This window comes from Pseudorca crassidens, chromosome 4 (assembly GCF_039906515.1).
Source record: "Pseudorca crassidens isolate mPseCra1 chromosome 4, mPseCra1.hap1, whole genome shotgun sequence".
Taxonomy (NCBI): domain Eukaryota; kingdom Metazoa; phylum Chordata; class Mammalia; order Artiodactyla; family Delphinidae; genus Pseudorca; species Pseudorca crassidens.
The window spans coordinates 74,564,026-74,588,080 of NC_090299.1; the positions used below are offsets into that span (position 1 = coordinate 74,564,026).

A 24,055-nucleotide genomic window follows, 5' to 3' on the forward strand; every position below is an offset into this window, starting at 1 on the left:
CAAGTTATTTAACCTCTCTGGCCTATAGACTCCTCATCTGTAAATTCTCATGGAATTATTGTGAAGTTAAATGAAGTAAGACATAAAAAGTGCTCTGTACATTAGCTGTCAAAGAGCAGGTATTTTTTAAAAACTGGTACTGTATTTCATCAAATTTAAGACACCACTGACTATAAGACTTACTATTTTATGTGCCACTACGAAAGAAAACAATGCTACCAATTAAACTATGATAAGCCAATTGTAAGATGAATCCCAATGTCAGACATGTTAAAATGTAAAAAAATAAAGTCTTTAAATCAAAGAAACAAGGAGGCCCATCCTTTTCCCCATAGTAATATTTAAAGATTATAATTTCAACTAATGAAATCCTAATTAGAGTCAACTCTCATGAGTCACAAATGCTAAGGTGCTTAAAGGGCTGAAGTTAGAACCAACAGATAAGGAGACAGATGATCCCACAAAGCGCCAAGCAAACATCTGCAATTGTCATAATTTATTTCAGAGCAGTTCTGACCAGATCGCTCAGAATTACAGTTCAAGATCCATTCAGAACACAAGCCACATGCTGTTGACTTTGGCTCTAGATAATATACCTTACTTACTATTACATGAAATTTGCTCGGTACAGAAGGTAAATGGAACAGTAATTATGGTTAAGCATAATACTCCTTTTATCAGTTTGTTATAGACCATTACTCTAACAGTGAATTTTTTAAATAGCTTTATATAATTCAAAATAAACAAGTCTCTAAAAACATACCTGTCAACAAGTGAGCTCATTTTACTACAGCTTACGGTAAACAACATAACATATTACGTTTTCGTCTTGTAGTAGACATTTGTACTTCTCCTTGGGTGGAAAGAAAAATAAATGGTCATTAGTTTTCTAAAAAACTTATGTCTACAAACACAGTAATTTGAGAAATACTATGTTTTCATAGAGACTTCAAAATGTTTTTGTTTCTACTGAAGGCTATAACATTATTTTCAAGCAAATATACTTAGCTGAGGCACATTTGAGGCTTTTTTTCCTTTTAAAAAAAGGACTACAGGGGAACAAAAATTGAAGACCATAATTCATTTTCTTTCTATAACAAAATAGTGGAAATTAAAAAGCCACTCTTAATATTCAGTATATATATTAGACTACGTAGGCTACATATGTAAGCCTATGTAAGTAGGTTATAATAACACCAGCTAATGGGCAATAAACATTTGTTGAAAGCCTACTTTCTGTTAAACAGTATAGTTAGCTTTGGAAATAGAAGGATGAGAGACACCATCACTATAGGCAAAAATCTGCAATTAAAGAGGGAGATGGATAACTAAATAATTATAATAAAAGGGATGATGAAGGTATATTGGTGGGGGGGGGGGGCAGTCAGAGGAAATATTCTTGATGACAGTGAGTTTGTTAGGCAGTCTAGATTCTTGTTACTGAAAATGTGCTCCAGAGACCATCATCTGAGAGCTTGTTAAAATACAGAATCTTGATCCCAACTCTAGTCCCACTGAAGCAAAATCTACATTTTAACAAGGTCTTCATGTGATTTGTATGACCATTTAAGTTTGAGAAATAACAGACTAAAGGACAGGAAGAGGTAATAGCTGAAGGGATTCTAAGCCACAAGAAAAGTGATTTGCAAAGGCACAGGCATTTATGAGAGAGCGTCATATTTGAGAGAGTTTTCTCTTTAGAGAAAAATGTAGGCATATTACAACTGAAAGTTTTAATTACTAGAGCATAAAGTGAGAGACAACAGGAGTGGTAAAGGGGTGAAGGCAAGTCAAGCAGAGAAGAGCCTTATTATGAAGTTTCATACTCACACTGAAGGGATTAAAATTTACTGCTTTAAAACTCAGTCATAAGCCTAAAATTTATCTCTCTATATTCTATACAGTTTTGCTAAGTATAAAGCAGGTTTTACCCATATAAGATACTTACATCTGATAGTCATGAGTTAAATATTGAATAACCACCTTAACTCTAATAAATATCCTAACAGTTTTGAGGCACAAGAATTATTTTTTAATTAAAGTTTAGAAAATAGTGTAAATTATTGTGTAACTCTAACTAAATGAGAGAATATTAAAGGACATGAGACTCTATAATACTCTATCATTGTTTTTAAATGTACATTCATGAAAGGAAGAGAGAATAACTCTGGATAAATGATGCTGGGTTGCCCATGTGGTTATGGCTGCAGAAGCAGAACTGTGAAGGGCTGAGAGTTCTTAAAAGATAATGAGTGAGGGGAGTCAGGAAAAATAAAAAGAACTAACTCCAGGATAAAATAGTGATTTTAAGTGTCTGGGTCAACATCAGCAGATGGAACAGAAAATTATAGAATTTTAGAGTTAGAAGAGACTTTAAAGATCACCTAAGTACAGCCCTCTGGTCTAACAGACATACTTAGTTAGCATCATGGTAATAACAGAGGTTGGTTCTATCACTAGAACAGAAAGAACAGTGCAAAGGTAACACAGCCAATTTGAGTGGATTAAAAAAAGAACAGTTTCAGTTTAAAGTTAAAAGACCAGATCTGAGCCTTATATGGCAGCAAGTATATGCTTGTTTAATTATCAGAAGGTAGAAATAGGGCAAACTAGAGGGAAAAAAGGACCCCAAGAATAAGAACTTATACTATACAGGAGAGGCCATGCTGACTATAAGGGAAGTGAATCCAAAACGCTTTAGAAGATAGACTGATGCTTTATTAAGCTACTTTACTATTGTTGGTTAACAATATTTTTCCAAACACTATCTGTTGCCCAGCTAACTGAACAACATAAAACTACATCTCTGATAGTTCAGTCCAAGATCTTTCCTCTACTTTTCCAGCCAACTGATAGGCATGCTATATTTAAGGGAAAGATAAAGGAAGAAGTGAAATAGGCCCAATTAAGTACTCTAAAGCAACTGTTAGGAGATTCCTCTTGACTTCTTTACATGGTGTTGAATTAACTTTAACAAGACAAAGTGGTAATGTGGGAGCAGCCAAAGGTCTTGTGTGGGGTCTATCCTAGGACTCACACTTTCAGCACAAAAAAGACTAGGCAGAGTCACACTTGCTCATGGCATGGATTCTAAGGAGTCATTTTTAGAAGGCATGCGATGTCCCTACTCACAGCAAGGAGATGGTCTAATACAGATTAAATATTATTAAAAGTCATTTTTCTTAAATATTGATATTAATAGACCACTATGGTATGAAATAATCTGTCTTTAAAAGGATCAGTTACAAATTAAATGATAAAGGATCAAGTTACTGCTAGGACTCAAATGCTCCTTTACTTAAGCAACTTGAGCTCAAAGTCATTCAATGATATGAATTCCCAGCTGAGTAAGCACCACATTACTATTTTATCACAGTGGAGGGCAGGATGGCATTTTTTTTTTATAAACATCATTTTAAAAACAAGTTTTAAAACATTTATCACATGCGCAGGTATTAACTAACAAACCTTCTAAGCAATTCAAACTTTGCAAAATATGGAAGCAGGTATGTTTTAAATGCAGCATGCAACATTACACATAATTAACAGAAAATCTCAGTGCTTGGCACTCCATCTTTGGAAAAGAACTCTTACATACAATATAACACATTCTGCATTAAAAATAAATTATGCAGTATCAGTATCTTGTCCTCTGAGTCCCACCTGCTGTCACTTCTCAAAGCTTTCCATTTCTACATCACTAATTTCTCCCTCTATAACTGGAATATTCTGATCAACATCTTAGTATTTTACCTTAAAAAACAAACAAAACAGACAAAAACTTCCTCGACCCAGCAACCCCCTTCAGGAATGGCCCTCCTTTTCTGCTCCCTTTCACAGAAAAACCACTTGTCAGAGTTGTGTACAGTTGGTGTTTCAACATCTTTAATTCATTCCGCTCTCTCATTTTAAAACTTAAGTGTTTATTTTCACAAATGTATACTTGTTCAGAGTTTAAAGTATCCAGTTTTACAAGACTTTTTAAAAAATCAGAAGTCTTCTGATCCGCATTTCCTACTTTCAACCACTTTCATCTCTTTAACTGTTTCCCTTGATAGTTAACTCCCTATCTCTAATAACTTTTACTTTATTACTTCTTGATTCTATTTTAGGTAGGATGCCTATACACTCCCAATTTATTTGAGCTGTCCCCAATGTAATTATTAAAAGTGCTTGCTTTTGCTCTCTAAAGTGTCTTTTTTTTTAAGCCATCATCTACCGAATTCCACTATAAAAAATAATAATTTAGCTTTGACTCCCCCATCCTTACCTCATATACACGCACGCTTGCCCAAATTTCCAATACCGTGATTTTGGCTAGGTGGTTATATCCAGAGTTAACATTATTATGACTCTGTAAATACAATTCACAGTTAAGCCATATGGTATACTACAATTTGTTTTTTGGAATAGTTTTCCCTAGAGTTAATCATTGTTTTGTTTTGTTATTTACCTGGTTTTCTGAATACTTATCTACAATTCAGCCCTAAACTCTTGTCTAAATCTACTCTTAATATCTTCAAATACATTACAGATTCTACCAATTTAATCTTTTGCAGCTATTTCTCCTGGCACCTTCTGACCTACTCCTACTGGGAATGGATAACTATAATTGGTGACCAGCTGTAATCTTGGGATCACTCTTCACTATCATCTTGGTGATTTCCTGGGTCTCTACGTAAGTTGCATTCCCTGTTTCTTCCTACGGCTTCATTTTTTTTAGTTTACTTCTTTATTTTTGTTGAGTACCTCCTACATTAACTGCCCAAGAAAGGAAACATGGCAGATAAATTTTTTTGAGACATCACAAATCTAAAACTAACATTGGTCTATCCTTAATTAACAGTCTAGCTAGATTCTGAATACTGAGTTGGAAATCATTTTTCCCTCAGAATTATGAAGGAAAATCATTTTTCCCTTCTATCTTCAGTGGAGACGCCCTTCTCCACTGTCTTCTAGTTTCCAGTGTGGGATCAAGAAGTCCAAAGCCGGGCTTCCCTGGTGGCGCAGTGGTTGAGAGTCCACCTGCCAATGCGGGGGACACGGGTTCGTGCCCCGGTCCGGGAGGATCCCACGTGCTGCGGAGCGGCTGGGCCCGTAAGCCATGGCCGCTGAGCCTGTGCGTCCGGAGCCTGTGCTCCGCAACGGGAGAGGCTGCAATAGTGAGAGGCCCGCGTACCACAAAAAAAAAAAAAAAAAAGAAGAAGAAAGAAGTCCAAAGCCATTCTGATTACTGATCCCTTATATGTGACCTATTATTTTTCTTATTCTGGAAGCTCTTCCTTTATCTCTCTTTTAAATATAGCATGTCTATCAACTGGCTGGAAAAGTAGAGAAAAGATCTTGGACTAAACTATCAGAGATGTAGTTTTATGTTTAACAAAATTTAACAGGTATATGCCCTATTTTGGACTAATTTTCATATCTGCATTGGTCACTCTATGGGCTCTTTCGACCTGTAAATGTGTGTCCTCTAATTTCTGGAGAGTTTTGCTGAATCATTCACTATTCTGTATTTCTCCCCTCTAGTCCCTCTATTCTCTTTCTAGAGCTCCTATTTTTTTTAACATTGGAGATCCTGGACAGTTTCCCCAATTTTCTTATCTTTTCTCTCCCATTTTCTCTTTGCTTTACTTTCAACATCAGTATCATTTTTTAGCCGTTCCATTGAGTTTTCCATTTCTTATTTCATTTCTTATTTTTTTCTCTCTCATGTTCATGGATTTAGCATCTCTTCTTATTTCTCAAACTATTAAATGACAGTTTTGTGTTTCTTTCCATTTTTACCTGCCTGTCTGGTCTCCATTTCCCCTAACTTGGTATTTTCTATTTTGGTTTGGTCTTTGACTCTCACAAAAGAGGCTTTCCTAAAATGTCCAGTGATCTTTGGCTACAGCTCATATTTAAGGATGGGATCTGTGAACTTTATTTTAAGGATATCAGGTTGGGACATTTCACTGAGGAAATTCTTTTTTTTTTTTTTCTTATAAATTTATTTATTTGTTTTTGGCTGTGTTGAGTCTTCGTTGCTGTGCGCGGGTTTTCTCTAGTTGCGGTAAGCGGGGGCTACTCTTCGTTGCAGTGTGGCTTCTCTTGTTGTGGAGCACGGGCTCTAGGCGCACAGGCTTCAGTAGTTGTGGCTCTTGGGGTCTAGATCGCAGGCTCAGTAGTTGTGGCACACGGGCTTAGCTGCTCCGCGGCATGTGGGATCTTCCCGGAGCAGGGCTCGAACCCGTGTCCCCTGCCTTGGCAGGAGGATTCTTAACCACTGTGCCACCGGGGAAGTCCTCATTGAGGAAATTCTTAATGTCAGTATCTTCAAATCTTTTCTCTTAGGTTGGTTGTAATTCCCATTTTCCTGGGCAAGTGTCATTTCAAAGTACATTCCAAGATACAACCCTTTCATTACCTTTTGTATTTTGGGGATCTTTTGAACTGATTCTTCAGAAAACTGTAAGTTCAATGTATTCTTCTGTATGGCTGACCATCAGTCTCAGAATTCTGTTTAAACCAGAAAAAAATGTGTTAGATTTACTCAACTTATATGGACATTTATCATGAAGAAGGTTTCAAAATAATTTTGAAACATAACAAGATTTATAACTTTGTCACAAAAATATATTGGGTTTGCCAAAATGTTTGTTTGGGTTTTCCTGTAATATCTTATGGAAAAACCCAAATGAACTTTTTGGCCAAACTAATATATAACAAATGCTAAACTCTATAAATTGTCTCTAAAAGAAAATAACTTAAAAATAAAAAAAACTACAACAATTACTTTTAATTCTACTATAGAAGTTAAAAGACAAAAGTATAAAAATAAGTATAGCTATGAAAATATGTTAATGAATACACACATATGTGTTAATGAATACTCATATATAATGAATATAAAAAGATGCAATTTGTGACGGAGATAAAGTGTGGTGGGGGAGAGAAGTAAAAGAGTAGAGTTTTTGAAGTTAAATTGTTATCAGCTTAAAATAGATGTTAAATCTATAAGATGTTTTATGTAGACCCATGGTAAGCACAAAGAAAACATCTATACAGGATACACAAAAGGAAATGAGAAAAGAATCAAAGCATGTCACTAAAAGAAAACAATGAAACACAAGGAAGACAAGACAGGAAAAAAGTGACAAAAAGCTACAAGACAGACAAAAACAATGAACAAAATAACAATAAGTCCTTCCCCGTCAGTAATTACTTTAAATGCAAATGAATTAAAGTTGCCAGTCAAAAGACAAAGTAGGTAAACGGATAAAAAAACAAGATCCAACTACATGCTATCTACAAAACTCACTTTAGATTTAAGGACACACAGAGACTAAAAGACTGGAAAAAGATATTCCATGCAAATGGTAACCAAGAAAGCACAAATGGCCATACTTACATCAGACAAAATAGACTTTAAGTAAAAAACTGTCACAAGAGACAAAAAGAACATTATACAATAAAACGGTCAAATTTATCAGGAAGATATAACAATTATAGATATATATACACCCAACATCAAAGCACCCAAATATTTGTAGCAAAGATTGACAGAACTGAACTGAGGAACAGACAACAACACAGTAATAGTAGGAAATTTCAATACCCCAGTTTCAATAATGGACAGAACCCTAGACAGAGAAGGTCAATAAGAAAACGGATGGCTTGAACAACACTAAAGACCAATGGACTTAACAGAACATTCCACCCAACAGGAGCAGAATACACATTTTCCTTAAATGCACAGGGGACATTCACCAGGATGGATCACATCAGGGAGCAAAACAAGTCTTAACAAATTTAAGAAGATTGAAATGCTTTATCAAATATCTTTTCTGACCACAATGGAATAAAACTAGAAATCAGTAGTATAAGGTAAACTGGAAAATTCAAAACATGTAGAAATTAAACACATTCTTGAACAATCAATGGGTCAAAGAAGAAATCAAAATGGAAATTAGAAAATATTTTGAGACAAAAGCACAAAACATCAAAACTTATGGGATGCAGCAAAAGCATCATTAAGAGGGAAGTTTAGAGTGGTAAATACTACATTAGAAAAGAAGAAAGATGTCAAATATAAAGAACCTAACTTTATACCTCAAGGAACCAGAAAAAGCCCAAAGTTAGCAGAAGGAAGGAAATAATAAAGATTAAAGCAGAAACAAAATAGAGCATAAATAAAACAACAGAAAAAAAGTGTTTTTAGCAAAGAACAACAAAAAGAGGAAACATTACAACTGATACCAAGTAATACAAAGGATCATAATAAACTATCATGAACAATTAAATGCCAATAAACTGGATAATCTAGAGGAAACAGATAAATTCCTAGAAATATAGAACCTATCGAGACTGAATCATGAAGAAATAGAAAATCTTAGCATACCTATAACTAATAAGAAAATTGAATCAGTAATCAAAAACCTCCCAACAAAGAAAAGCCAGGACCAAACGTTCACTGAAGAATTATACCAAACATGTAAAGAAGAATTAATTAGCACCAATCTTGCTCAAACCCCTCCCAAAAATTGAAGGGAAAGGAACACCTCCAAGCTTATTTTATGAAGCCAACATTACCTTGACACCAAAGCCAGACAGACTCCACAAGGAAAAACTACAATATCCCTGATACATATATATGCAAAAATTCTCAACAAAATATTAACAAACCAAATTTAATAGCATATTAAAAGGATCATACACCATGACCAAGTGGGATTTATCCTTGGGGTACAAGGACGGTTCTACATACAAAAATCAGTTAATGTGACACACCACATTAAGGAACAAAGTATTAAAATCACACGATCGTATCAATTAATGCAGAAAAAGCATCTGACATAATTCAATACCTTTTCATGGTAAAAACACTAAATAAACAAGAGATAGATAGCAACTTTCTCAAGATAATAAAAGCCATATATGAAAAGCTCCACAGCTAACATCATGCTCAACAGTGAAAAATTGAAAGCTTTTCCTCTAAGATTGGAGGAACAAGGCAGGGATGGCCACTCTTGCTACTTGTATTCAACACAGTACTATCTAGAACAATTAAGCAAGAAGTGAAAGAAATCAAAATTGGAAAGTTTGAAGTAAAATTATCTCTCTTCGCAGATGACATGATCTTATATGTAGAAAGCCCTAAAGAGTCTAGCAAAAAAAAACTGTTAGAGCTAATCAACATCAAATAGCAGGACACAGGGGGCTTCCCTGGTGGCGCAGTGGTTGAGAGTCCACCTGCCGATGCAGGGGACATGGGTTCGTGCCCCGGTCTGGGAAGATCCCACATGCCGCGGAGCGGCTGGGCCCGTGAGCCATGGCCGCTGAGCCTGCGCGTCCAGAGCCTGTGCTCCGCAACGGGAGAGGCCACAACAGTGAGAGGCCTGCGTACCGCAAAAAAAAAAAAAAAAAAAAAAAAAAAATAGCAGGACACAAAATAAATATACAAAAATCAGTTGCATTTCTGTATACATTAACAACAAACAATCTGAAAAGGAAATTAAGAAAACAATGTCATCTATAAGAGCATCAAAAGGATAAAACACTCAGGAATAAATTTAATCAAAAAGTAAAATTTCTGGTGTGGAAAGAACTTCAGGAACTTGTCAGTTTCGGATAGAAATGTTTTCACTAACAAGGAAAATCAGGAATTGCTGTATTCTTACTATTTCTCATTGTAGAACTGAGATATCACTATAACATTCTCATTCTTAACATTCTTCTAAATCATGAGCTCCTTCGAAGCAGGAGTGAAGCTTCACTTATTCATCTATTATTAGGACCTGTCAGAATATTTGACAAATACTAAAAACTCAATAATCATTGTGAATAACTGAATTAACCAAGACCAACCCAACCTTGCCACACCAAAGTTAATGCAAAACTTTACCCTCATACTTTGCTTGACCCATCCAATGTCCATTCTAGAATTTTTTTAAAACACCAAGAATCTGCTGTATATATAATATGACAGCAAGAAGGAGGGATATTTTTGATAGCAAAAAAAAAGAGGGGGTATTTTTGAGTATAAAAAAGGGATTTTTTTTGATGGCAACAAGAAAAAAATCCCTGGAGATTACAGACTCAAATAAAAGTAAGAGGTCTGAGTCAAAAACACCGGAGCAATAGAACTTAATTCCTAAAATGTGCATGAAGCAAAATTCAGAAGCATATCCTACTGCCCTACTTGGTTTTAAGTACTTTGGGATCGAGTTACTCGTCAGAATTAAAGCACCTAACAAATCCAGCATGCTGGAGGAGGAAGTATAGAAGTTAAGACCATGAGTTTACAGCCAGAAAAGCATGGATGAAAATCTTTGGACAATTTACTTAGTTATCCTAAGCCTCAGATTTCTTACCTAAGGCAACTGTTGTGAAGACTAAAGGATAATAATATATAGGGACACCAATTATTAACCAAATAAACACAAATGGAAACTCCCCCTTTAAAGCCAAAATAAAAGGCTTAAATATTTGCAGCACTTCAAAAGGTTAACATTTTTACCATATAAGGGTCTCTAAAAGTTATCTGAAAAAAGGTTAAAACCCAGCTAAAAACAAACAAACAAACAACAAAGAGTATAACTAAACGAGAAGCCACGAAGAAAACAAATGGCTAATAAATGTAAAAATTATTCCTGGCTAGAAATCAAAGAAACTTAAGTAAAAACATATTATAGTTAAATATTAGTGATTCCTTCATATATTTATCATATATTTATCATTCAGCAAATATTTACTGAGTACCAATACAAGTAAGTGTCCAATACGACGCTGACTGTAGTTTGGAAACGGTGAAATAGACACAGCCACTACATTTGAGGCACTTCCCAGAGAACCCACAAAGTGCTCTCTGAACACACTGGGAGTGACAAAGAAGTTAAAGAAGCCTCCTGGAGAACTGATACGTAAGCTGAGATCTCAAGAATAAAATAACAGTTCACCAGGCAAAGAGATAGAGAAATTTGATCTATGCCAAAAGAACAGTATATGCAAAGGTCTGGAGACATGAGAAAGAACTGTGATTTTAGAATACTACAAGTAGTTTCGTATGATTAGGGCAAAAACCTAAGGACAGGGGGTAACAGAGGTTGTTGTAAGAGATGATAATGGTGAGGTGAGCAGATCGTGAAAGGTCACATGAAGGTAACTCCCAACACCTCCGCCCCCTCAACAAAGACATTGAAAGGTTTTAAGCAGGAAAGTGACATTAATAGACATTTGTTCTTTTGAACCATCATACTGGCTACAACACAGAGAATGGAATGGAAGTAGGCTCGACTAGAATTAGAGAGACTAGTAGAAGCAGAGCACTATAATAGTTCAGGTAAAATAATACAGAAGCAGAAATTATAAAAAGAAATATAGGAATTTTAATAGATCCTGAGATGACTAGACAGAATCTGGTGACTGATTAACAGAAGCTGGGGGCAGGAAGCAGTCAAGAGTATCACTCAAATTTTGGCTTGGACACATCTGTGGGTTGACAGGTAACACAGGAGGAGTAAGTTGGAGGGTAGTGTGAGGGAAAGATGTTGAAAGCAGTGGCTAACATTTATTGAACATTTACTACGTATTGGGCATTCTTTAAAGTCTTCTCTCATTTAAGACTCAACAATCATATGAGGTAGGCTCTATTATTATCTCCATTTTACAGATGAGGAAACTGAAACACAAAGAGAACAGGTAAGCTGGCCAAGATCAGCAGTAAAGCTAAGATAGGAACCCTGACAGTTTAGCCTGAGCTATGCTCTTAATCACTATGTAACAAATACCTCACAAACACTTTTAATGATGGATTCAGTTTCAGACATGTTATGTTTAAGATATCTATGGGACATACAAGAGGAAAAATGTCCAGCAGGCAGTTGGAAATGTGGGTTTGGCATTCAGGAAAGAACTGGGTAAAGATGTAAAGTGGGAGCCATCGACGTAAATAGGTAAATTAAAGATAATGATTAGATGGGCTTCTCTAGGAAAAACATATAAAATTAGGGAAAAAATGGCTAAGACTGAAACCTGATGAAAAATTAATATTTTACAGACAGGCAGAAGAGTAGCTAGTAAAATGGGGAGGCGGCAGAGCAACAATGTAAAGAAATGGCTCTAGAAACATTTCCTGGGTGTGAATTATGGATCAGCCCCTTTATTAGCTGTGAGTCTGAGACTAGTCACTAAATCTCTGTGCCTCAGTTTTTTCATTTCTAAAATGGAGATAATAGTAGTACCTACCACATACAGTTCTTTTGAGGATTAACTATGTTACACGTTTGGACAGTATATAGAAAACAGCAAATGCTCAATAAATTTTAAGTATGATTAGTGTTAATAATAGTATCAACTAGATGGAAAAGGACCAAAGATATAGAAGAAAGCCAGGAAGGATTATTTGTCAGTAAAATTAAAGGAAAAGAGCGCTTTAAGAAGTTGACAATGCCAACATTGCACTGTGGAGAAGAAAGTGACTCTAAAGTGTCTATTACATTTAATAACAGTTTGATAAGTTTGGTGATGGAGATATGAAATAGACACTGAACAATGCTTTAAGAGAGTAAATTAGGACTCCCTTTCTTAAAAAAAGTTTGATGAGAAGTGTCAATAATTCAAGCACTTACGTCCTTTGACCTAGTAATTTCATTTTGAAAAAAAAGGAAATAATCAGAGATGTAACCAAAGTTTTATATTCATTGCACTATTATTTAAAATAGTAAAGCTTGGAAGATTTAAACATCCAACAGCAGTTAACAGTGGCATTAAAATGTATCAAACATAAATCCAAATATGTTTAAGTACCAACTGTTGTTATTCCTGAGTAATTTGCTTATGGATTTTTTCCATTTTTAGTTTTTCTTTAGCACTTTCTAAAATTTTTCCAAGAACATGTATTATTTTATAATCAGAAAAACTTAACTTCTGCCTTTTGAATGTTTTCTTTTAATTGTCCAATACTAGCGTCCTGGCTACCATAAGAACATAAGATACATGTTATCCATTCCAGAGAACAAAACATGAGTAACAAAGTAACACATTACTATTAAAAAACATGAGTAACAGAGACTATTTTCCTATGCACTGTTCATGTAACTTAAAGAAAAAAACTTTAAATTTCATCTAATTATTGATAATTTTTAAATTATTCATTAAAAAGGTTTAACTCAAAGAACCTGGGCTTAAAAAATGGAAACCACAATAAACCCTTTTCTAACCTAATAACCTATTGACCCACTGACCTACTTTGGAATTTAGGTTAGTTCAATCTGATATCACAGATCTTTCTGGGACGGATGGATCTATTAACATTAATTAAAAGTAGTGCTGAAATTTAATTGACTGGCATAATACAAAACCCAACAATCCTTAACTGTATTTATCACCATTTATGAAAAATTCAAACTTGCTTCTGCAGATTACTGTTTGTATTATAGCTAAAAAGGTAAGTATTTCTAAGAGAACAATTTTAACTTGTAAAAAAAGACTGAAATACTTCTAAAATTAATTATTTAATGTATGAGTAAAGATGAAATGTAACAGTTCTCAATTTATTCAATACTGAATGGGAACATTAGTCCACCTCTATATAAAATATTAGCAAGATGAAAAACATTCTTGACTCTACAGCAGTTTCTAAGACCAACTTAAATTTAAAATTGACAGTAAGAACAAGAAACACACCTCACACCAAAGTCTCATGAACCAGACCTCTTACAACCAAAGAAGATGCTTGCTCAATACAAACATCAAATGCTACCAAAATTCTAGACTGTCAGATGTCTAGACGTGAGGTATTTTTGAAGCCTCATTAAGTAAACAAAAACTGAAAAATTAATACAGCTCTCTTAGTGGCACACAAGACTACTGCAATTATTCAAATTCAAATAATGTCTGAGCTCCCTCTTCATGTGATGGACTGATCTGGTCCACAGAATACATGAGCACCTTAACCCTTTTTTGAGATGAGACTGAGGCCTGAGACTGTCCCCAGCCTCAAATGAGCCCCATAAAAGATCTAAAGCTGCAGGAAGAGCCCAAGCTTGAGTCTCAATGTGAACTACACACTGAACCATGTACTGTAACCCTGAACCTATACCACCCTGCACCAGGCCTCACACTAGTATCCACAGGAAGACGGGACCCTGTGGTAGGCAGAATAAAGGCCCCACTAAATGGGCCACGCCCTAATCCCTGAAACCTGTGAATATGTTTCAAAAAAGGACTATGCAGGTGCGATCAAGGTTAAAGATTTTGAGATGAGTAGTTTATGCTCGATTATCTGGGTGGTCCAATGAAATCACATGAGTCTTTAAAAGCAGAAGACCTTTCCTGGCTGTGGTCAGAGAGCTGTGAGACAGAAAAGTCAGAAGGATGCAGTGTTGCTGGTTTTGATGGTGAAAGAAGAGCCACAAGCCAAGGAATAGGGGCAGCTTCTAGAAGCTTGAAAACACAAGGAAACATTCTCCTCTGAAGCTTCCAGAAAGGAATGCAGCCCTACTGACGCCTTGCTTTTAGCCCAATGAGACCCTTGTGGAACTTCTAAGCTGCAGAAGAGTAAGATAATAAATTTGTACTGTTTTAAGCCATTAAGTTTGTGGTAGTTTCTAAGTTTCTTGTTCTATGACAACAGAAATTTAATACAGGTCTAAAATCTCTGGCTGCTCTTGATAAATCTGCCTTTCCCAAACCCTCTCTCCCTCCATATTTACAATAATCTACCTAGGAAACCACCAGGACTAATCCTGTTATGCCCTACTTTCCTTTTATTTCAGTCACCAAGAGAGGTCCAAGACTCTCAGGTCACCCCCCATCACCTAGACTCTTGTCCCTATATACTCTGTATATCCCCACATTGACCCCTTTCCCCTTTCTTTCCCAATTTCCAAAATCCTTTCATTGTGTCCTCTGGAACTCACAGTATACCATTAGCAAAATATCCTACTTCCTCAATATTGCTGTTGTACACTCGCTTCACGTTTCCTGCACCAACAGATCTCTTGCTCTCCTCCAGGAGTTCTGCTCTATCTCCAGGCCTTTCAAGTGATAGCTGTTCTTCTCTCCCATGTCTCATATGTCAAGGCCCTGGTGTGAGGGCCTCATTGTCATTTCTGAATTATTCTTTCTCTCCCTCCCTAAATCCCCCAGCTTTGAATCTCATGCCCCCAGACTATATCAGTTATTTCCATTTGCTTGTTGTAAGCATTCATAACTCCCCAGAATAAGCCCTCTTTCTCTGAGGGCTGTCTCTCTCCAATACCTCTTTTGTAGTTGTTTTTGATTTTGATATCTACATAAATGATCCTCCCAACATCTTGGCCAGTCAATTCCCTGACCTCCTCTCCTCCAACAATCCTGCACTTACCTCCCACTCATTCCCCTGGAGTTACTCTAGAATTCACCATTAGCAATAATCACACGCCCCCCCCCTCCATATTTTCAATTTCAAGCACTTTATCCCTCTGAATCTCACACAAGGTCTAGGATAGCATGTGATCTGCTTGATTCAAACCCATCAAAAAAAAACAAAAAACCACAAGCATTTTTTTCTAACTGGCCATATAGCTCTAATTTATTTATTTATGTCTATGTCTTTTTTTTTTTTTAACCTGTCCTAGCCTCCTAATCGTTGCTAAGTACTTATAGTTTCTCATCCCATAAAAGGTACGAAGGAGCAAGGCAAGTTTATCTGAGATGGTCAGGGGACATCAGAGATAGTAACAGTCTCTGTTGGTCAGGTTGAGATAGTAACAGTCTCTGTTGGTCAGGTTGTTCATTATTCCTTATCAGAAACAATTCTTTTTCATGTTTGTCTAAACTCTAGGCTTCCTTTTTACCATTGATTCCTTTGTATATTTAACATATAGATAAGCCATTCCATGAGCCATTCTGTGGCAAAATGCAACCTGCTTACAACTCTAATACGGCTAAAGTCAAGCTGATAATAAAAACATCTTATAATTCCAACTTATTTACAGCATTTACTAATAGAGGCACAAATAATACAAATATTAAAGAACAGGTGGAAGGAAACCATGGCTTCTGAAGATCACTTGCTCTGCCACATTATAAGACACCAATTTTCCTTTCTAGCTTCATTCTCTCTCTCCAGCCTCATCTCCCACTCCACCTTCACTGTATACATACTCCTTATTCTCTGGCCACACTAAACATGTCACCATTCCTGTGAAGGAGAAACTAAAGATCCCTGGGTACACAAAGGTCTGCCCATCAGTGTCCAGCATATTATCAACACAAATGATTTCTTAGTATACTAAACTAAAATTGACATTGTCAATTTTAAAAAAATTGTCATTGTCATGACAAAATGACAATGACAAAATGACAAAAATCACATTGTCATTCACATTAGGATTCAATTAATCAACATGTAAAACGCATGTTAGTGGAAAACTAAACAGAGGTACCATGTATTAGTTTCCTGTGGCTGCTGTAACAAATTACTACAACCTTAATGGAAGAAAACAACACAAATTTATTATCTCCCAGTTCTGTAGGTCAGAGTCCAACACGGGTCTTACTGGGCTAAACTCAAGGTGCCAGCAGGGCTGCATTTCTTTCTGGAAACTTGAACAGAAAAATGTGTTTCCCTGCCTTTACAATCTTCTAGAGGCTGCCTGCATTCCTTGGCTCATGGATCTCCTCAATCTTCAAATCCATCAGCAGACCAAGTCCTCCTCAGGCTGCCATCTCTTTTGCTTCCCTCTTCCCTTATTAAGACCCTTCTGATTACACTGGGCCCACCCAGATAATCCAAGACAATCTTCCCATTATAAGGTCATTTAACCTAACATAGTCACAGTTTCCAGCAATGTAGGATATGGACATCTTTGAAAGGCCATTATTCCGCCTACCACATCCCATGACCCAAGAAATCTCTTTGGTGAACACAAAGTATCTTTTGGGGATAAACGTTAAATAATTTGATCTATCAACACATAAAAGACTATATCACCATTCAGAAGTTCATAACTATCTGAACTATCTTTTCCTTTCATGTTTCTTCAAGGGAATTGAAAAATAATGTAGATGAGAATTCCAGTTGCATGAGTTCAACTGCAACTGAAGGTCAAACTTGATTGCTATAAGCAACAGGCTCTATGGATACTTTTCCGAATGGCAAAAGTTTTAACGTCCAAATGAATATGTGAGCGTACTTTCCTTTTTGGACAATTATTTAATGGGCTACACCATATACAAAAATGGCATAATTTATAAGTATCAAACAAATGTCGAAACAAGATTGATCAATCCCAGCCTTTGTGGAATGCTTTATTTTTTTATTTTTCTTTTTCAGGATTGAGAAGACAGAAGCTCCCCTTCTGGTTTTTAGAGAAGAGCTTGTTTTCTGCTCTGGTATTATTACTTTCTTGTTATTTCTTGTTTTTTTTTAAATTTAATTTATTTTTTTTTATACAGCAGGTTCTTATTGGTTATCCATTTTATACATATTAGAGTATATATATCAATCCCAATCTCCCAATTCATCACACCACCACTCCACCCCCCCACAATGCTTTCGCCCCCCTGGTGTCCATACATTTGTTCTCTACATCTGTGTTTCAATTTCTGCCCTGCAAACTGGTTCATCTGTACCATTTTTCTAGGATCCACATATATGCGTTAATATACGATATTTGTTTTTCTCTTTCTAACTTATTCTACTCTGTCTGACAGTTTTCAGATTCATCCACATCTCTAAAATGACCCAATTTCGTTCCTTTTTATGGCTGAGTAATATCCCATTGTACATATGTACCACATCTTCTTTATCCATTCGTCTATCGATGGACACTTAGGTTGCTTCCATGACCTGGCTATTGTAAATACTGCTGCAAAGAACACTGGGGTGCATGTGTCTTTCTGAATTATGGTTTTCTCTGGGTACATGCCCAGTAGTGGGATTGCTGGGTCATATGGTAATTCTATTTTTAGTTTTTCTAAGGAACCTCCATAGTGGCTGTAACAATTTACATTCCCATCAACAGTGCAAGAGGGTTCCCATTTCTCCACACCCTCTCCTGCATTTGTTGTTTGTAGATTTTCTGATGATGCCCATTCTAACTGGTGTGCGGTGATACCTCATTGTACATTTGATTTGCAATTCTCTAATAATTAGTGATGTTGAGCAGCTTTTCATGTGTTTGTTGGCCATCTGTATGTCTTCTTTGGAGAAATGTCTACTTAGGTCTTCTGCCCATTTTTGGATTGGGTTGTTTGTTTCTTTAATATTGAGTTGCATGAGCTGTTTATATATTTTGGAGATTAATTCGTTGTCTGTTCATTCATTTGCAAATATCTTCTCCCATTCTGAGGGTTGTCTTTTCGTCTTGTTTGTAGTTTCCTTTACTTTGCAAAAGCTTTTAACTTTCATTAGGTCCCATTTGTTTATTTTTGTTTTTATTTCCATTACTCTAGGAGGTGGATCAAAAAAGATCTTGCTGTGATTTATGTCAAAGAGTGTTCTTCCTATGTTTTCCATTAGGAGTTTTATAGTGTCTGGTTTTACATTTAGGTCTCTAATCCATTTTGAGTTTATTTTTGTATATGGTGTTAGGGAGTGTTCTAATTTCATTCTTTTACATGTAGCTGTCCAGTTTTCCCAGCACCACTTATTGAAGAGACTGTCTTTTCTCAATTGTATATTCTTGCTTCCTCTGTGATAGATTAGTTGACCATAGGTGAGTGGGTTTATCTCTGGGCTTTCTATCCTGTTCCACTGATCTACGTTTCTGTTTTTGTGCCAGTAAGATATTGTCTTGATTACTGTAGCTTTGTAGTATAGTCTGAAGTCAGGGAGCCTGATTCCTCCAGCTCCATTTTTTTCCCTGAAGACTGCTTTGGCTTATCGGGGTCTTTTGTGTCTCCATACAAATTTTAAGATTTTTTGTTCTAGTCCTGTAAAAAATGTCATTGGTAATTTGATAGGGATTGCACTGAATCTGTAGATTGCTTTGGGTAGTAGAGTCATTTTCACAATGTTGATTCTTCCAATCCAAAAACATGATATATCTCTCCATCTGTTTGTATCATCTTTAATTTATTTCATCAGTGTCTTACAGTTTTCTGCATACAGGTCTTTGGCTCCCTAGGTAGGTTTACTCCTAGGTATTTTATTCTTTTTGTTGCAATGGTAAATGGAAGTGTTTCCTTAATTTCTCTTTCAGATTTTTCATCATTAGTGTATAGGAATGCAAGAGATTTCTGTGCATTAATTTTGTATCCTGCTACTTTACCAAATTTATTGATTAGCTCTAGTAGTTTTCTGGTGGCATCTTTAGGATTCTCTATGTATAGTATCATGTCATCTGCAAACAGTGACAGTGTTACTTCTTTTCCAATTTGTATTCCTTTTATTTCTTTTTCTTCTCTGATTGGCGTGGCTAGGACTTCCAAAACTATGTTGAATAAGAGTGGTGAGAGTGGACATCCTGGTCTTGTTCCGGATCTTAGAGGAAATACTTTCAGTTTTTCACCATTGAGAATGACATTTGCTGTGGGTTAGTCGTATATGGCCTTCATTATGTTGAGGTAGGTTCCCTCTATGCCCACTTTCTAGAGAGCTTTTATCATAAATGGGTTTTTGAGTTTTGTCAAAAGCTTTTCCTGCATCTATTGAGACGATCATATGGTTTTTATTCTTCAATTTGTTAATATGGTGTATCACATTGATTGATTTGCATATATTGAAGAATCCTTGCATCCCTGGGATAAATCCCACTTGATCATGGTGTATGATCCTTTTAATGTGTTGTTGGATTCTGTCTGCTAGTATTTTTTTTTTTTGTAAATTTTTTTTTGGTTTTTTAAAAGATGTTTTAAGATTTTTGGGGATTTTTTTAATAATAAATGTGTGTTCCGAGGCCAAAGCACACACTTGTCTGCTAGTATTTTTTGAGAATTTTTGCAACTGTATTCATCAGTGATATTGGTCTGTAATTTTCTTTTTTTTTTTTTTTCGTATCTTTGTCTGGTTTTGGTATCAGGGTGATGGTGGCCGCATTGAATGAGTTCGGGAGTGTTCCTTCCTCTGCAATTTTTTGGAAGAGTTTGAGAAGGATGGGTGTTAGCTCTTCTCTAAATGTTTGATAGAATTCACCTGTGAAGCCGTCGGGTCCTGGACTTTTGTTTGCTGGAAGATTTTTAATCACAGTTTCAATTTCATTACTTGTGATTGGTCTGTTCATATTTTCTATTTCTTCCTGGTTCAGTCTTGGAAGGTTATACCTTTCTAAAATTTGTCCATTTCTTCCAGGTTGTCCATTTTATTGGCATAGAATTGCTTGCAATAGTCTCTTAGGATGCTTTGTATTTCTGTGGTGTCTGTTGTAACTTCCTTTTTCATGTCTAATTTTATTAATTTCAGTCCTCTCCCTCTTTTTCTTGATGAGTCTGGCTAATGGTTTATCACTTGTGTTTATCTTCTCAAAGAACCAGCTTTTAGTTTTATTGATCTTTGCTATTGCTCTCTTTGTTTCTATTTCATTTATTTCTGCTCTGATCTTTATGATTTCTTTCCTTATGCTAACTTTGGGGTTTTTTTTTCCTTCTTTCTCTAATTCCTTTAGGTATAAAGTCAGATTGTTTATTTGAGATTTTTCTTGTTTCTTGAGGTAGGTTTGTATTGCTATAAACTTTCCTCTTAGAACTGCTTTTGCTGCATCCCATAGGTTTTGGATCGTCGTGTTTTCATTGTCATTTGTCTCTAGGTATTTTTTGATTTCCTCTGATTTCTTCAGTGATCTCTGGGTTATTTAGTAACGTACTGTTTAGCCTCCATGTGTCTGTGTTTTTTACGTTTTCTTCCCTGTAATTGATTTCTAATCTCATAGTGTTGTGGTTAGAAAAGATGCTTGATACAATTTCAATTTTCTTAAATTTACTGAGGCTTGATTTGTGACCCAAGATGTGATCTATCCTGGAGAATGTTCTGTGTGCATTTGAGAAGAAAGTGTAATATGCTGTTTTTGGATGGCATGTCCTATAAATATCAATTAAGTCTATCTGGTCTGTTGTGTCATTTAAAGCTTGTGTTTCCTTATTAATTTTGTTTGGATGATCTGTCCATTGGTGTAAGTGAGGTTTTAAAGTCCCCCCACTATTATTGTGTTACTGTCGATTTCCTCTTTTATAGCTGTTAGCAGTTGCCTTATGTATCGAGGTGCTCCTATGTTGGGTGCATATATATTTATCATTGTTATATCTTCTTCTTGGATTGATCCCTTGATCATTATGTAGTGTCCTTCCTTGTCTCTTGTAACATTCTTTACTTTAAAGTCCATTTTATCTTATATGAGTATTGCTACTCCAGCTTTCTTTTGATTTCCATTTGCATGGAATATCTTTCTCCATCCCCTCACTTTCAGTCTGTATGTGTCCCTAGTTCTGTAGTGGGTCTCTTGCAGACAGCATATATATGGGTCTTGTTTTTGTATCCATTCAGCAAGCCTGTGTCTTTTGGTTGGAGCATTTAATCCATTCACGTTTAAGGTAATTATCGATATGTATGTTCCTATGACTATTTTAATTGTTTTGGGTTTGTTTTTGTAGGTCCTTTTCTTCTCTTGTGTTTCCTACTTAGAGAAGTTCCTTATTATTTGTTGTAGAGCTGGTTTGGTGGTGCTGAATTCTCTTAACTTTTGCTTGTCTGTAAAGCTTTTGATTTCTCCATCAAATCTGAATGAGATCCTTGCTGGGTAATCTTGGTTGTAAGTTCTTCCCTTTCATCACTTTAAATATGTCATGCCACTCCCTTCTGGCTTGTAGAGTTTCTGCTGAGAGATCAGCTGTTAATCTATGGGAGTTCCCTTGTATGTTATTTGTTGTTTTTCCCTTGCTGCTTTCAATAATTTTTCTTTGTCTTTAATTTTTGCCAATTTGATTAGTATGTGTCTCAGCGTGTTTCTCCTTGGGTTTATCCTGTATGGGACTCTCTGCACTTCCTGGACTAGGGTGGCTATTTCCTTTCCCATGTTAGGGAAGTTTCGACTATAATCTCTTCAAATATTTTCTCGGGTCCTTTCTCTCTCTCTTCTCCTTCTGGGACCCCTATAATGTGAATGTTGTTGCTTTTAATGTTGTCCCAGAGGTCTCTCAGGCTGTCTTCATTTCTTTTCATTCTTCTTTTCTTTATTCTGTTCCACAGCAGTGAATTCCACCATTCTGTCTTCCAGGTCACTTATCCGTTCTTCTGCCTCAGTTATTCTGCTACTGATTCCTTCTAGTGTAGTTTTCATTTCAGTTACTGTATTGTTCATCTCAGTTTGTGTGTTCTTTCATTCTTCTAGGTCTTCGTTAAACATTTCTTGCATCTTCTCAATCTTTGCCTCCATTCTTTTTCCGAGGTCCTGGATCATCTTCACTATCATTATTCTGAGTTCTTTTTCTGGAAGGTTGCCTACCTCCACTTCATTTGGTTTGTTTTTCTGGGGTTTTATCTTGTTCCTTCATCTGGTACATAGCCCTCTGCCTTTTCATCTTGTCTATCTTTCTCTGAATGTGCTTTTTGTTCCACAGGCTGCAGGATTGTAGTTCTTCTTGCTCCTGCTGTCTGTCCTCTGGTGGATGAGGCTATCTAAGAGGCCTGAGCAAGTTTCCTGATCTGGAATGTTTTGTTTTTAAAAGGCAAGTGTATGTAAATTTCTGAGATGGATCTCCAGAAAAAGCGAGTGAATTATATCAACCCAAAAGAAGTACAGAATTTTATTAGTGCTAAAAATCTACAGGAACCTGTTAAGAAATTTGATTAAGTAGTATTACGAAATAGGTTTAGGGTCAGCTCATGAAATATTTAATAACTTACAATTAATATGTATAAATATAATGACAATGTTTTGACATACACCTCATTGATGAGGCCACCAGATCCATATAAAATACAACCAAAAAATGTCAATTTTCAAGGCCACAAATATTCCTCTTCTTGCAGTGTAATCACTTTATAAAAAAGACAGTTGTTTTGACCTATTAAAACTTGAGTAAACTGCCAGGTTGCTTTTGTGCAGACAAGTAGGTGAAGCAAGTTCACAACCATCTGAAAACTAGTTCAAATACATTTAGATGCATTCTGAACCACAGATTATTCAGAGAACTACCACCAAGAACTATTTTTTCTTCACTAAAATTATTATAACTACATTTATATTTAAGATAAAATTCACTCTGTTTAAATTGTAAGATTTTGCAATAGATGGTTTATATATATACTGTCCATCCCCACTTTTCTACACCTATGTACTTTCAAAGTTTTCAAATGAACAAAAATACATGAGCATATTAAGTTCCTTAGTTGACTATTATTATTTTTTAACACACTGACTCACTGCTTGATCCTTACCTGAAATGACAAGGTCTGAGAAAATCACAAGCCAAGATCCTATCTAAATCTGTGGAGTATCAAGGGAGATGGAACTCCCTTGATACAGACACATTTTATTTGCAGCATGCAAGTAAGAGTAATTAAGAATAAAAAAGGATATGTATATGGCATGCTCATTCACAGCCAGAAGGCCTATGACCAGGCTTCACACGGTACAACCTGGACTTAACAAGTATTACATAACAGAGACATACCCTTGATACAGAAGATACGATTTGAGATTTCTATTGATATATCTTCAAGTCTGCTATTGAACTCATGCAGTAAATTTGTATTGCATATATCGTACTTTTCAGTTCTGATGTTATCACTTGATTCTTTTATGTGGTTTTTATTTCAGAGGAGAACTATCTTTCTATTCACTTCAAAACTGTTCACTTTTGTCTCATGGGCCATGGATATAATATAACAGCGGCTTTAAAGTCTTTTTCTGATAATTTCACCATCTGAATATCTCAGGGTTGGCATCTATTTATTGTCTTTTCTCTTAAAAAAGTCAGATTTTCCTGTTTCTTTGTATGTCAAGTAATTTTGGATTATATCCTAGGCATTCTGAATATTAGGTTATGAAACTAGATTTTATAAACATCTTCTGGAGAATTTGGTATTTTTTTTGCTTAAGTTTATACTACAAGTTATATATTGCATTCTAGCATGGCAGTACCACTGTCA

At 35.8% G+C, this 24,055-nt stretch overlaps 1 protein-coding gene across 24 annotated transcripts in view; it reads right to left on the minus strand.

The window, feature by feature from the left end:
- Window positions 1–24,055, minus strand: part of CLOCK (clock circadian regulator) — a 135,344-nt gene that overhangs the window by 62,489 nt on the left and 48,800 nt on the right. For 22 of the 24 annotated variants that reach the window (XM_067736054.1, XM_067736052.1, XM_067736040.1 and 19 more), the window contains 3 exons: window positions 6,410–6,501; window positions 4,271–4,354; window positions 764–853 (listed from right to left, as the gene is read on the minus strand). In XM_067736054.1, the coding sequence (XP_067592155.1) occupies window positions 764–810 (47 nt within the window). In that variant the 5' untranslated portion in view covers window positions 811–853; window positions 4,271–4,354; window positions 6,410–6,501. The remainder of the gene's footprint in view (window positions 1–763; window positions 854–4,270; window positions 4,355–6,409; window positions 6,502–24,055) is intronic. The other 2 variants (XM_067736051.1, XM_067736033.1) reach the window with 1 other exon arrangement.